Source organism: Echinops telfairi, unplaced genomic scaffold (assembly GCF_000313985.2).
Source record: "Echinops telfairi isolate 266 unplaced genomic scaffold, ASM31398v2 ScPeMD7_11;HRSCAF=52, whole genome shotgun sequence".
NCBI classification, from domain to species: Eukaryota; Metazoa; Chordata; class Mammalia; order Afrosoricida; family Tenrecidae; genus Echinops; species Echinops telfairi.
Window position 1 is genome coordinate 42054716 of NW_022103908.1, and position 15921 is coordinate 42070636.

The 15921-nt window shown below is 50.8% G+C and overlaps 1 protein-coding gene across 4 annotated transcripts in view; it reads right to left on the bottom strand.

Moving 5' to 3' along the window:
• Positions 1 to 571: 571 nt before the first annotated feature.
• PAX8 (paired box 8) overlaps positions 572 to 15921 on the bottom strand; it is a 66964-nt gene continuing 51614 nt past the window's right edge. For 2 of the 4 annotated variants that reach the window (XM_045287128.1, XM_045287127.1), the window contains exons 9-12: positions 15600 to 15806; positions 8313 to 8414; positions 2333 to 2419; positions 572 to 745 (exon numbers count right to left, since the gene is read on the bottom strand). In XM_045287128.1, coding sequence (XP_045143063.1) covers positions 666 to 745; positions 2333 to 2419; positions 8313 to 8414; positions 15600 to 15806 — 476 coding nt within the window. In that variant the 3' untranslated portion in view covers positions 572 to 665. The remainder of the gene's footprint in view (positions 746 to 2332; positions 2420 to 8312; positions 8415 to 15599; positions 15807 to 15921) is intronic. The other 2 variants (XM_045287129.1, XM_045287130.1) reach the window with 2 other exon arrangements.

A 15921-nucleotide genomic window follows, 5' to 3' on the forward strand; every position in this document is an offset into this window, starting at 1 on the left:
AAGAACGTGGGGTGGTGTTTGTACATTCACCGCAGCAGGCAAAGGAAAGTCATTTGGTAGCAAGATAAGAGTTTTTGATTGGCCAGCCCCAGCCCTCAACCCATACCCAGAGGGAGGCACAAGAAGAGCCAAGCAAGGGAAGTAGAGAAGGTGGACAGGTGGGGAGACTGAGGGAGGTGACTGTCAGGGGCACTGGGGACAACCTCATTTGCACGGGGCTATGGCTTGTGGGTTGCATGGAACTGCTTACAGCCCACAATTGTTAGAGTTGTGTTGGCAACAAAGCCAGGAGGCACCTCATCCACCCGAAAGCCCCTCCGTCTTGCCATCCTCTCAAGATCGTCCAACCGTTCCCTCTTCTCTCCTTTGATGGGAAGCCTTCGGGGCCAGAGTTCTCCTTTGAGTCTGTCTCTTGCTGAATGCGATGGTTCGATTCCCTTGGGCCTCTGGTCCCTCATTAAGGAGTCTTGGAGGGCAGTTTGGCCTTCTCCAAGGTCGCTGTGTCCTTCATGGTTCATTAAATCAACCACGCTGGGAGTGAGCCGCCATGCTGGACTTGTGGTTATTTTTCATGTAATAAATAAAGATTCCTTTGTGCGACTCTCTGGGGCCTGTTGCAGGCCCAGTCCTCCTGTTGCTTGGTCCTCCCACTGTCCCCATGGCAACTACAGATGGTCAAAGGCCGTAGCGGTGGTGGGCGGTGCTGCGTTCGGCCTTGATGTGGAACTGTAATAATATGGGGAACCTGGACATGTTAGAAAAAAAATAATGACAACACTGCTGGGCAGAAGGGGAAATTACACCACAGCTTTCCCTTTCCCGCATCTGCTGACCTTTAAGACAGCACAAGTTAATCATTGATCCCACTGGCCTATCTGATTATCAAAGATTAACTCCTCTCCGGCCCTGTTTCCTCCTTCTCTGGCCTCACCTTGGAGTCCCTGGCCAGAATGAGAGCAGTTGCCTCTCTGCCTCCCTCCCTTGGTGACCGCTTTGACCTTCACACCTTCCATGCAATGCTCTTCATTGCATCTGGAGCCTCGAGGACCCATGCACTTTGGAAGGGATCATCTAGATCCCCCAAAGCCCTGCACAAGCAAGGCAAGCTTGGTGAATGGCCAACCAGAGACCCATCGGTGACGATCTTAGGTGGTCACAGGGGATCAGGATTTGAGGCTGGTCCGGGGCATGATGGGCATCCAGGATGGCCACATAAGGTGCCCTGACACTTCCACCGACACCACTGCCCTCATCCTTTCTGGTTAGGCTGAATAGAAGGGAGGCTTGGAGTTGAACTCATCTGGACAGCAGAGCCCAGGTCATCCTGGTGGCCAGCTCGGTCATTTCGGGAACACTCTACAGATGTATCAGGAGAGGGGACTCTTCAGAAGCACACTGGCTTGGGAGAAGCTATTAGGAAAGGCAATTGGGTTCCCAGCTCTGCCTTGCTTTGGTCCTGACTAGCCTGGGAGTGGCCTGCACTTGACCGCTGAATCTCTCTGGCTTCAGGTTAACTCTGAGACCCACAGGGCTGTCATGTGAGTGTGAACCTTTCAGCCTCCCTTCCTGGGGGCTTGGTTTACTTGCAAATAAAAACAAACCATCTCTACCCACCGTGGTGTGCCAGTGTCAGGGAAGAGTGAAGAGTGAGCTTCCCGCTAACTTTCCAGATCTCACTCCCGAATCTTCTCCTCTCCTTTCAAAGGAAGTGTCAGAGGGCATGGTGGAGCGAAGGACTTGGGTGGAAGGATTTGGATGCTGAACCGTTTAGTGGGTCAACAGGCAGGGCAGGGCAACAGCCCCAGCCTCGGGGGCCTCCCAGTAAGAAAGGCAGCAAGCATGCCTCTGGATTCCTCTTAGTCAATGTCTGCTGGTTTTAGACTGTAAGCCCTTGGGGGCAGGTGGTCTTCTCGCCAACCTGTCTTGTCTCCACCCTTTCCCCTCGGCTCAAGGCCTGAGCCCAGAATCCTACACCAAACACTTACTAGGCATGGCTGTGGGTACTGGGAGGGAGAAGGCTGCAGGGAAGTCTCTTCCCTCTTCCTTCTTCCCCACAAACAAGCAGGGATATAGGCCTTCCCGGTCTACCATCTTGGATTCTAAAAAACATCACCCGTTTCCCCAAGCCCTTCACCTCTCATATCTTGATGCAAATAACCCCCACTGTATGGTTCATCTGTTAGTTCCCTATGCCCATGTGTGCCTTATTTGCATGGGCAAAATAGCATGGCAACTCAGGGCCTCTGATCTTTCAGATGACCCCTGACTCACTCTCGCACCCCCACCCCGCCACACGCAGCAGAAGCCCTTCCTGGCCCCAGAGGTGACTTACTCAGCAAGCTGGGGTTGGGGAAGCGCCAGGCCTCGCCATAGGAGGAGTAGGGGGCGTGGCCGTAGGTGTTGCCAGAGTACTCACTTCCTGTGGGGGGACACGACACAGGGAGAGAGCTGTGAGGTGGTGGGCATCACAGTGGAAGGGGGGCGGGGCGGGGAAGAGGGTCTGCAGTGCTAGCAGCAGGTGAGACTGGGGACCAAATGGCTGGGGCAGTAGAGTTCTGAAGGTCCTGCCATCCATCTTTTTGGGAGTCCTTCAGCCTGCATCGTTTTGAGTGGTCATTTCCCTGGGTACCACTGCCATCCTCACAGATACCCCAAGAGGCAAGGAGATGACTATTTCCATTCCCCTGACGAAGAACCTGAGGATTGGGAATCCGCAGAAGCTCATACAACTGGACAGGTGGGTGGCATTTGGAGGTTGGGCTGTGAAACCACAGCCAGTTTTCTGACTGCTACTTCCTGTTGCCTGCCTCACTGGGGCGGGGTTAGAGGTCAGAGAGAAATTTGTTTTATACAAATACACACACACACACACACACACATAGTCCCACCCCCACCATGGTGGTGTGCATGGTTAATGCAGTCGGCTGCTAACCAAAAGGCCGGAAGTTTCACCCACCCAGAGGTCCCTGAGAAGAAAGACCAGCCACTGAAATCCTTAAGGAGCACTGTTTGACACATGTCGAGTCAGCTGGAACGGCCTTGGGGTCATCTGGTAGGTGTGGATGCATGAACTGTTTTAGCTTAATGTCTGCTGGTTTTAGACTGTAAGCCCTTGGGGGCAGGTGGTTTTCTCTCCAGCTTGTCTTGTCACCACCCTTTCCCCTCCGCTCAAGGCCTGGGCCCAGAATCCTGTACAAAACACTTACTAGGCATGGGTACGTGTGTGGTGGTGGTGGTGAGGGATTAAGGAGAGGAAAGGAAGCAGGGACCCTGGGCCCACTGGAGCTCTTGGGAAGACTGGACCCTGGGCTTTGAGGACTTTGTGTTCCCATCCTAAGTCCACCACGGAGATTAGATTGCCCTCTGTGAGGAGACAATTGGCTTTACCAAAGCGATTACTATAGGATTCCTTTAAATAACAACCAAGCGATCCACAATCACCACAACTACCTCTGGTGTGACTTAACGTTTGCAAAGCACTTTCACACACATCATGCCTGTTCATTTTCACAACTGTCCTGTGAAGTGCTCCTGCCAAGGGCTCCAAGAGGAGTCTGAGTGCAGATTAAGCAGTCTGCCTTGAATCACACAGTCGGTAGGTGGCAGGGAAGACCTTGCCCTTGGGCTCTGGAGTCTGAATTCCAGATAATCCCTTGATGCACTGAAAAGACCATTACGTTTACCCAGCAAAGTTCTTGCCAACTCTGTGACCCAGTGCATGTCTCCACAGTCTTCTAGGAACTCATCTGCTATTGTGAGCGGGGTGGGCTTAGAACCCCCTTGTCCTGGAGCTAGACTGCCTACAGTCACGAGGCCCCCATCCACTCCCTGCATCCGAGGTGGGTAACCCTTGGCAAGGCGTGGAACCTCTCTGAGCCTTGATTTCTTCATCTGAAAAATGGAGCAAATGACTGACCCCATCTTCCTGGGTAGCAGCAAGGATTAGGTGAGTCATGAAATCTATATCAATACCAAAAGCTCACTGCCATGAAGTCGATGCCAACTCACAGTGACCCTACAGGGCAGGGTAGAACTGCGGTGGTGGGTTTCTGAGACTGGAACTCTTCACAGGAGTAGAAAGCCTCGTCTTTCTCCCATGGAGCAGCTGGTGGTTTTGAACTGCTGACCTTGTGGTTAGCAGCACAACGTGTAACCACGATGCCACCAGGGCTCCTAAATCTATGTGAGTACTCAATAAACTTGATTTTATTATTTTCCCATTGAGCAGGTGCTAAAATAAAGTTCCATCACTCATTATTCCCTTCAGGCTGTAACCATGCTCTGGTGTCTACCATCTTTGAAAATCCTTCTCCTATGCTCCTCCCCACTGCCAGCTAGCAGTCAATTCTCTGTTCCATGATTTCTTTCTTCACCTTCTTCATGGCCTCCACGCAGGTCAACAGCGATCCCTGCAAAGTGCCTGCAACTCCTGTTCCAGCAGCCACTTCCCTGTCACTTGCTCCACTTCTCAGCAGCCTGGGATTCAGCTCTATGCCCTTGTTCTCATTCCATCCAGTCTCCTGGTTGGCTTCCTAATTCACTTGTTTTGCCTACTCTGGTTTCTTTGCCAATTGATTCCCTGTTAGACCGCAGAGCGTGGGCAAACACCATGGCTTGGTTCGTGGGCTTTCTGTGTTTTCCTGCTCCCATTCCTTTTCTGGTGATCTTGTCTAATCCCTTGGCATTAAATAATATCTCTCACAGGGGCTGACATTTGTACCTTTAGTCATGATTCTGCTTGAGTTCAGACCTACCCATGGGCCTGTTTCCTTATGTAATTGGGTATGTAGTACACATCTCAGTTCTAAAACAGTATGACAGAATTTCTGATTCCTGCTTCCCCACGCACCCAACTTCTTCTTCTTCTGATGTCCCATTGTCCTTCAGGCTGTTTCCCAGTCCTAAACCCAGGAGTCACTTGTGTTTCCTCTGTTTTTCTTTTCCCTATAATTGATCCACTAGAACATCTTACTGACTCTCCCACCACAATGTGCCCTCAGTGTTTCCATGACCCTTCTTTGCTTTGACCACGCTGGCAGTCTACGTGATTGCCATTCTTGCATGAATTACTGCATTGCCTAACGGGTACCTAGGTTTCCTTTCTTGACTCTCTACAAACCAACTCCCCCACCCCCAACAAACTGAGTAGTCTTCAAAAGTGGACCCCACCACTATCAGTATCTCTTCTTCCTGTAGAGATTTCTACCCCCACTGACTTCTCTAAAAACCAGATTCCCCTTCTCCCTGCGACAGCATGCTCAATAGTTTCTGCCTTAGGGCCTTTGCACTTGCTGTTCTTTCTGGCCAGGGATGAGCTGCCCCAGTTAATCACTTGGCTAACCGCTTTGAACACCTTCTCAGAGATCACACAATCTGAAGCAGGCATCTCTTCTCCCTGTGGCTTTTCATTACATCACCCCATTCTATTGTCTTCACTGTGCTTATCGTTATCTGAAATGATCTTGCTTTCTCATTTCTTTACTTATTCACTGTCCCTTCCCTCCCACCATCAGGTAAAGGCTCCGTAACTAGAGGGACCTGTCCTGTTGCCTGTTGTATCTCCAGCATCTCACACAGGAGATCCCCAACCAGCTTGTTAAATGAGGAATTAGATGGGCAGGTGGGTGGAACGAAGTCAGAATGGAAGGATGGGTAATGCAAAAAATGGATGGATACAAGGAAAGAGGCACAAATAGAAGGATGAGTGGATGGATAAACAGAAAGATGTATGATAGAGGGAATGGATGGATAGATAGAAAGACACACCAATGTATGAAAGGGGAATGGGGAAGTAGGTGGAAAGATGGATAGATAGATGGTGATTCAGCATTAGAACTTGGCCAGGAGTCATTAACTCTGTTAATGAGGTAGGAACAATACAAGGAGAAGGCAAACCATAAGGTGAGTAGACAACAGAAAACTCCCTCTTGGCTCTGTTCCTGTACCTCTCTCTCATTGCCTATATCTTTATTTCTGGTACAGTTGGAGACAGTGTGTGTAGTGGAAAGCATCTGAGATTTTGAAGTGAAAAGACCTCTGCTTGAGCATTTCAGACACTGAGCGTGACGATGACTTTGAATACGATGTCCTTGCTGAAACCTCAGTTTCCAGGTCAATACAACTGGAAGCATACCAACCCAACCTCTTGGATTTAGAGTGGGGATTAAATGAGAAATAAAGTTATGTTGGTGAATGGACTGAGGAGCTGAACACAAAGATGTTTTTAATAAGGGAATGCTTCCTTCCTTCCACACGTGATTGAAACACGCCATTGGCATGCTTTTCTTGAAGAATTGATTGTGCATCTAGTGCAAAGCAGAGCCCCTGGTTGGTGCAAAGAGTTAATGTGCTTGGCTGCTAACCAAAAGGTTGGAGGGTTGAGTCCCCTGGAGGGACCTTGACAAAAAGGCCTGGTGATCTACTTCTGAAAGAAACTCAGCTCTTGACAGCCCTGTGGAGCACAGAAGCACGTGCACACGTGGGATCCCTGTGAGCCTCGTGGACACCACACAGGGCAACTGGAAGACGTGGTGGTGGCGGGGCACACAGTGGCGTTCAATGGATGTTCACAGATGGAACGGAAGGGATTGCCATTCTGTCAGCTGGGTGGTCACAAGCAGTGATACTAGATGGATAATGATTCCACAAAAGAATTCCTTAAGGATTTATTTGGGGAGTGGAGTTCTGAGGCACTAGATGGTGTATTTTAAAAGGACAGCATTTTCGGAAGACTGATTTGCATGTTATTTATTGGGAGCCCTTCCACATCAAAAGGGAGAGCCCCTCCCTCTTGCAAAATGGTACCTAACTCAGCTCCTAACCGCAGCACCTAACTCAGGATGAGTTCTTTCTGGAAACCACCTGAGGGCCTTTGATAAGAGGCCCAGGCCTTCAAGCTACCTCCCAGGTCAGACTCGTGCCCCAGAAGCCCTGTGCCCTAGGCCTGCCCCTGGGAATGGCTCATAATTAAGAGAAAAGCCCGGTGCTTTTTCCTTCTTCGTCCTCCTCAGAGAGCTGGAAGCAGGGGAAGGGGGGGGGGCGCTGGGAGGGGGATGTGGGGAGCAACTGAAGCCTGGGATTTTGATTGAGAGGCACCATTATCCACACTCTTAAAAAAATAACCGAATCTTTTCCTTTTTTATCTTGACCAATCTCATTTCACGCTCCAGAAGAGGAAGGAAGGGAGGGAGGGAGTCTGGGGCCAGGAGGGAGAGAGGAGTCAGTATTCTGTATTTTCAACACTGCATTAAGCACATCTCCACGGTAACCAGGCAGCAACAAGTGCCAGCTCAGCAGGTTCCCAGGGAGTGCACAGCCTTCTTCCCCCCTCCCTTCCCTCTACCCCGAAGAGCCCAGCCCACCTGCCTCAACATGGGGCACCTAGGGTGGATGGTTGGCAAAGATTAACCCCTGCCAGAGAAGGAGGGAATCAGCCCTGGGAGGATCTGCGACATCTTAGCTCAGAGCCAGGGAAGTTGACCCTGGGCAGACATGGGGATCACCAATGACCCAAGTTCAGACCCAAGTTCTGCAAACACCAAGTCTTAGGACTCTCTGGGCAGTAGAAATGAGCCAATTCTACCCTGCGTCCTCCCTTTATGGTTCTCAAAGAGCAAGACTTGGCCAAAGAAATTCTCTCTGTTCTCCCGTGGTCAGACCTTGATAGCTTGAATCCCTTTGGATGCTGATCAGAGTTATAGACAAAGAAACCCAAATGGCCACCAGGCAAGACTTCAGGACAAAGCAAGACAAAGGAAGATGAAAAAATACTCCCAGTTCATTTCACACTCTATGGTAGCAATTGGAACCTGGATTCTCCCCACCTAAGGTTGGGTGAGGGTGGGATGGGATAGAAGATATATTCTAACCATCACCATTCATGATTGACACAAAGTGCAGGCTGAGATCATTCAAGGGTAAATCATGAGGAGACCTGAGACTGCTTAAAGGGAGGTGGTGTTTATATTGGGTTCCAAGTGGTTGTGTCGAGCCTAGAGCACTCTCCAGCAGTGCTCACCGACTCAGTGAAAGAGAGCTGAGTTCATGTCGCCCTCTCGGCCCTCCCCTTTCCCAGGTGACGGCAAAGGTCTTTGGGAAGAAGGGGGCCTGTGCTGGAGGGAGGTGAAGACCAGAACTGCATGGAGCTATTTCTCTAGGTTTTCATGAGAAGAGGCACCCTCTGGTCTACCTTCTGTGCCTTATCCAAGTGTGAGGAAGCCCCCACCCCACCCCAATTGTGTCTCTTGCTCTACCTGCTTCCAGCCCCTTGTTCTTTACAATGCTCCCCTGTCCTGCCCAGTCCCCCATCTTACCTGCCACCATGCCCGCGATGGCAGAAGAGGTGTAGCTGCCCTGTCCGCTGGTGGGGATATGGGGTGGGTATCCGGGCAGCGTGGACCCCACCATCTCACGGCCTAGAAAAATACAGCAAGGAGACATCAGTTGAGATGGCATCGAGCTCCTGGACTTCCGGTCTTGCTCCTCTAAGGCTCAGCACACCTGCCTCATTTACACGCTCATCAAGGCCTTTCTCCAAACTAGAGTCTCCCCTCTTCCTCTGAGCCTGAGCAACTCTTTCCTCCTTCCTCTGGTCTCCCAGAGCACAGCGGCTCCAGGAGGCACTTGGAGTCAAGGATTGAGTGTGCATCTTATTCATCCAGACGAAGGCTCTGTCACAGGAGGCTGGGGGCTCTGTCTTCTAGGTCTTCATTCTCCCGCAAAGTCCCTAGCACCAGGCCTTTGGCCAGATTCTTCCCTGCCCAGCCACAGCCACGAAGTGAAAGTAGAAAGGACTTGACTTTGTAACGACTGGGGAAATGTATGGATGACACCTATTAGGAACTCGATCTCCCTTTTAGAAGACAAGGGAAACGTGCTTGATGCCTAGCACTCACATCTCTTGACAAGCTTCCATACCCAACCCAAAGATGGCGCCGACCACACTGCACCGAATGTGTGGTCTTCTCCAACGTCCGGTTAATAACCCAATCTCTCATGTCATGGTCCTGTAATAACTCACTACGCCTCTTCCAAGTCTCCCATTCTGGGGCTTCTACCTGTCATTTGTCCCATTCTGACGACTGTTCTTTCAATTAAAAAAGATCAGGTTTGTTCCAGTTTTGCTTCATCAGCATGTCCGAGCTGGTTCAAAGCCTTGACTGGCACAACGGTGGGCACAGTTTCCTAAATACATGCATTCAGGGCTGCTTGACACCGAGCTCACATCCATTGGGGGCCCTGGCTCTGAGGAGAGCCGAAGAAACCTCGTCTTGACAGAACGATGGCACGGTGCGGCCACTGGCCCGTCACTATCCCTTCTAGGGCCTATGGCAGACACTGCTAATCAGTCACCACTGCCATGATTGTTCCTACACACAGAAGGCTCCTGCATCTATAGCTGGCCTTGCAGGGGCTTAAAATCCATCCAATTTGCAAGGGACATGAAAGCTATTAGCTATCTCTAACTTAGGAGGAGGAAGAGAAGGCGGAATGAAAGATCTTTACCATTCACTCATGGCCATAAACCACACAGCTTTACATCCGAGTCACCAAAAGAATCAGACCCAGCAAAGCAGACATCAATTTCTCTTTGGCCAGCTCTATCTAATTGGAGGATGGACAAAGACCCAATTTCCCTGAATTAGCCTCTCCTTGATAGCAGGAGGTATAGTGATTACTCATTGGGCTGTCACCACAAGGTCAGCGGTTTGAAATCGCCAGCCAATTTTTGGGATGAAGATGAGGCTTTCTACTTCTGGAAAGCGTTATAGACAGTTGTTTGATAACATTCTATTCGGTCTGATAGGATCTCTATGACCCTATCGCCACAATAGACTCGGGGGCAGCGGGTTGGGTTTCGGTTATATCAGGAAGGTCAAAGCTCCAATTCTGCAGCCTTCACCCAGCCCGGTGAGTTTCTCCCACGTAGCTCACATGTCAACCACCACAACCCTTGGTGAACAGCTCTTCCTCCATCCCTCCTTGTCCTGCAGGTCCAGACAAGACTCTCCCTCACCCAAGGATGATCAAGAAGGTAGGTATATATCCTGATCCACCCAAGTCAGTCCAGGTTGTACCCAGGGCCCCAGAGTCTTTTATTAATCATGCGTGTTTTACTTTCAAAACATCTGAGGATGAATGATGAATGATTCGGTCATCCCAGTTCTCAGTGGGATGTGCAGGTTTGTCAACCTTAGCGCTCCAACCTCCTGCACTGGATGGTTCTTCACTGTGGGGGCTGTCCTGTGCACTGGGGAGTGTTTAGCAGCATCCTCTGCTCCTCTCCACTGTACCAGTAGCACTAAAAGTATCTTTAGACATGGAAAAATTTCACATAAAGGGCAGAACTGACCCTAGTTGAACACCACTGTGTTAGAAAATAAGTTTTACCAAATGTCTTCTGCCTCTTCCATACTGGGCGCTGCTTTTTCTCCCCAGAATGTACAAAGTCACCTGTGAGTCCCTGTCAACCACCTTACCAAACCCATCCTCTGCCTGGCACTGCAGGGCCAACTCTCCTGCATCAATCCCCCAAGGTCTTTCAGAGCTCAGTCCTTCAGAGGCTGCCCAGTAATGTTGGAAGAGAAGGCATACCCCTCCAGGAATATACAATCTGTCAGTAGGCCACCGTAATGGACTCCAGTCTCTGGAGTTTCCTATGGACCATTCATTCATTCAACAAAGAATTAGTTAATAAGTACTATGTTATTGTTATGTGTTGTCCAGTTAATTCTGACTCACTGTGACCCTATATTATAAAGTAGATCTGCCCCATCGGGTCTCCTAGGCTGTAATCTTTATGGGAACACATTTCTGGGTCTTTCGTCTGATGATAAGGAGGGTTGGTGGGTTTGATTTGCTGACCTTTCTCTTCACAGCTGAGTGCTCAATCCTTGTGCCATCAAGGCTGCTTAAATACTAAGTACCCGGCACCTTTCTAGGCCCCAGGGAATACAGCAGAGAATGAGATGCTACACGAACAAGGTCGGGGCCTAAATAACATTTGGATGCAGACTGCGAGGTGTATGTGGAGCCAAGCCTAGGGGTCAACAAGCAAGACCAGGCATATTCCGCTTTGCTCCTTCCCCTGGAAGAGAGCTCCTGGATTTAGGGGATGTGGGTTTTGTTCTGCTCCTGCACGGATTTTCTCAGTACTCTTAGACTGCCTTTCTGCCTACCCCAATCTTCACCTTCCTCACATGTTAAACGAGCAGCTTTCTTTACCAGACGTATTATCATCAGGATGATAAGATTCTCACGATGATCAGCATCATTCAGAGACCAGGTTTCATACTTTGGAGGGACGTTGACACCAATGGACACATTCTCAAAATGGCAACATGTTCATGGAACTTTAGGAAACAAATCCTACTAAACTGAGCCATCAGCAGTGCCCATAATTTAAGAGTATGAATGCTCTGGTAGAAACGGCCCCCGCCCTCGACTTCGCTTGATGCTGATTACAGTGTTTAGTTATGGTTGGCATGGATCCAAATACGGAGGACAACCCCGCCCCCCCAACACACACATTGGAATTCTACCGGTGGGCTCAGTTCAGCTGACACGGGTCATCGCCGGGACAGCTGAACACAGGTGGACGGCATGGGAATGGTGGTGCATTTAGCAGTAGAGGACGAACTGAGCAGAAGGCATGTTGTTGCCGATGCTCTCGGGCATCCCTGCGTTGACCGTCACCTCAGAGCAAGGCCACGTGACAGAATAGAACAACCCCCGAGAGTTTCCGAGGTGGTAATACTTAGGGGAGACTCTACCCTGCCCCCTAGCATCACTGTGAGTCAGGATGGACTCATGGTAGTGAGTTTGGGTTTGGGTTTTAATATTTACGGGAGTCAATTGCCAGGTACTGCTCCTATGGATCCACAGCGGGGGTTCGAACCACCAGCCTCACAGTTAGCCACTGAGTGCGAGACCACTGTGCCATCAGGGTCCTGTGTAGATGATACATCAAAGGGAAACCCAATATCTCTTTGAAGAAGCCTGCATTACAATGGACTCATCAACTCCACCCCATTGGTAACTCCATGAAGCACCCGGTGAGCCACCTCCCCGGAGTGTGTGAGAGAAGGAGTAAGGTGGTGGAAGGGAAGGTGGCCACGGCAGGCCTGAGGCGGGCTCCCTTTCTTCCTGACTCCTTACTACCTTCTCCCTGACTGAGAACGCTCGACCCAACTGCACCGGTCTGGGGCTAAGGGGAAACCTTAATCATCTTAAAACCATACCTTTCCATCTGTCACACGAGGAGCCCGTTTAGATCAGATTATAACTAGGGTCACTTTACTCCTCTGGTCAGTGTTGACTGTAGTTCTTCCTCGCTTTCCAGGGCACTGTGTTGATAAGGGTTCTCAGGCTGCATTCATGCTTACTATGATGTGGGGGGCGGGGTTCCACAGACACCAGTACCAGTACTGAGACATACTGGGTCTGCTTCAAGTCCTTAAAATGTGCTTTCTTCCCCAAACCAGGAACCTTGCAAGCTTCTTAGAAATGAGAGCAGAGAAGCTATGAAGGGAGGCCTTTGTGGTCTACTCCTCTCTACTTATTTCATGGTGTCTCTAGGTATGAGTGGCTTAGTTAGTGGTTGTGCACTGGGCTGCTAATCACAAGGTCAACAGTTCAAAACCACTAGCTACCTCCATGGGAGAAAGATGAGGTTTTCAACTGCTGTAAACGGTTACCGTCTCAGAAACCCCCAGGAGCAGTTCTACCCAGTCCTATCAAATTGCTATGAGTCAGAATTGACTCAAAGTCAGTGAGTGATCTGTTTTTATCTGGGTACAGGGTCACTCCTCATCGGAATCAATGCGATAGCCGTGAGAGTTTTGCTGGGGGATACAAATGGTTAAGTGTTCTACTGCTAATCAAAAGGTTGGCAGTTCAAACTCACCCTGAGGTGCCTTGGCAATCAGGTCTGGTGATCTATCTCCCATTGGTCACAGACTGGATAAGCTAAGGAAGCTCAGTTCTAATCGGACATGATGGCAACTTTTTTGAAATCAGTGTTTCTCCATGGTGCAGAATTCCATCTCCTCTGCACTCCAGTACACTGGAGTTGTTAAGAAGCTGATGTCAGCACAGGCTCATTTTGGCAGGTGGTAGAATGGAGTTCTTTAAGTGTTTTCTCTAAGGAAAGCCTGGCAGTCCAGAAATGTTGGCAAGTATTCCAAATATTGGTAAAGATGAGGGTCAGAGAACTATTACCGGGAGGAATTCAGAAGGTGGAGGTAACTTCAGACCATTTTATTTGCCCCCTTTGATGTCTGCCCTCTGGGTGACCCCTTTTTCAATGCCTTATCTTGTTCTGATAGCAAGGAAAATTTATGGCGATCCAGAAATCTCTCTGGCAGGACTAAATATAATTCTGCACAAAAGGATGGAGGAGGGTAATGAACTCTTTGAAGGGCTCCTCTGCTGATAAAACCTAACTCAGAGCCTCCTAGTAGCTGAGCTGAAGCCCCCGGGATGAGGGCAGCCTGCGAGCCGGGCGTTTGCCAGTGTGTGGGGACCTCAGATGGGACATCTGAAGGGAACCGGCCGGATAGCTTCTCAAACTCTACTTCCTATTTTCTTGGGTGTCTGGGAAACACCGGGATCTAAGAAAGGCCATGGCTCCGGTAATTGCTATTGGAGTCACTGGGCAGGGGGAGGAGGTGACCTCCAAGGGACGCTATGGGAGCAGGTCAAAGAGTGCTGGAAATGGCAGGGAGGGACAAGCGCACTTCATATCCCTGCCTGAATCTGTGTTCAGAGACACCAGCTTCCATGGCTACCTGGGTTCCCGCTCTTCTTGTGTGGCCCTGCCAAGCCTTTCTGCAGCACACACAGAAACTGAAGCAGGTTCCCCCAGCATTGGATACTTATCCACACTCTCGTCTTTCACCTGCTTCTTGCCATTCGCATGAGGCTCAGCATTGATCGGTGTCCAACCACCGACCCCAGGTCTGAGCCTTCTCTACTCTCCTCCCTGCCACCCACCACTCCCCAAACACACACACACACACACACACACACACACACACACACCTCACACACATTTTCTCTGGCTGACACCATTCCACTCAGCTCACAGATTTTTCCCCTTTAATCACTTTGGTCAAAAACAAATGACCCATCTCTGCTGACTTCACCCTCCTTCGAAATGTCCCACTTGAGTCAACCCTTTCTTCCTTATTTCCGATCTTTTAACCGCTGCCTCTTCCCACAAGCAGATCTTCCTTGATTTCCCCCTTACTTCTGTGCCCACCTCTTCCAAGTAGATCTACTGCCTTCGATGTGCAGACGCAGGAACAACCGAGGTACCAGACAGGCTGGCAGAAATATGGTCATTTATAAGGAAGGGTTGATAGACGGACTAAGGTGACCCTGTGGATGCTCTGGGCTGGCAGAGATCTTGGGCTGGGGCAGCAGTTTGTAAATCCAAGCGTTTGGAAGGAGTAGGATTCTTACTTCAGACGGATTAGCCCCATCATTTGCCTGCTTCGCAGGCGTCCTGTAAAGGTGGTCATTTAGGAGTGCGGTGAGGCCGACGGCTATGAAAACCACTGGTCCGGATGCCCTGGCTGACTCTAGGTTGTCTCTGGAACATCTCCCATGCCTTCCTCCTTGGCCCTGCGCTCATGGGTAGCAGCGCCGAAGCGGGGGAGACATTCACCCTGTCACTAAGTACCCACGCTCCTTGCAGGCAAGCTCTCCTGGGAAGAGCTTACACTGAACTGGAATCTGTCACACCTATGGCTTCCTCCCTTGGTCCTGGTCCAATGCCGTGGGCCCTCATCCACAGCAGCCTCATCCCTGTGGAAGCCTTCAGGTTTCTGAAGCCTGGGACGGGTCTTGGCCTCTATCCACACGCCTCCTCAGGTCTTCTGGTGTTTCATGGGCCTGGCCGCCCACACAGCTCACCCCACTGAGCCCCACATTCCCATTCGGGGACCTTCCTCAGAGCCTTCCCCTTCCTGTAAAAGAGGGGACTCACTCTTGGTGGTGCCTATGATCTTTCCACTTGTTTGAAAGCCCATGGGATTTGACAATGGCATCTTTACACCCCATCTCCCAGTTGTTGTGTCTCCTTGAGTTGATCCTACTTTTAAAATTCCTGAGCGGCCTCACTAGGACCCACCTTTAAAAGGGACATGAAGAAAGCAATACTCAAGGGACCCATTGGGACAGGTTCTCCACCTTGTTTAGAAACTGGGTCCAGAGAGTGGCCCTTCTAAACCGATAGCTGTTTCCCCCTGCAGTTTTCTGGCTTTCCTTCCACCCGGCCTAAAACTTCCTATTTGGCAGCATCTGGCCGCTGGCGGACAGCAGGGCCTTCGCATTTCCCCGAGGCTCTGGGGGGAGCAGGGTTTTGGAAACCACCCAGGTACCCACTTTGCTGGGATCCCTGAGTTCCTGCCCCTTCCCGAGACCTGACTGGCCAGCTTGGAGCTCCTCCCAGCTCCAAGTGGGTGGAGGCAGAATTCGGCCCTACCTGGAGGTCAAAATGCGCTGGACCCCAACCAGGAGAGGAATGGCTGCCCCTGAGGACGCCCCCCTCCCGCCCCCCACGACACCTGCACGGCCCAGGAACCTCCCAGTCGTACCTGAGAGGAGGGCCTGGCCCGTGAACTGCCCGTACACGGAGGCAGCATGGGTAAAGGCATTGAAGGGCGGGACCGAGGCACCTGCTGGGACCCCAGAGCCGACTTGCTGCAGATCCAAAAAGGCGGAGCTAGATAAAGAGGAAGGGGTGGAGCTAGAACTGGACACATCAGGGGTTTCCTGCTTTATGGCGAAGGGTGAATGAGGATCTGCCAGAGGGAGGGAGACAACAAGGAGAGAGGGGTGTGAGATGAGGGGGCGGGAACATGCGCACATCAAGCCATGAGATGCAGGGAGGGATGCGAGGGCGTGGCGCGCTGGGGG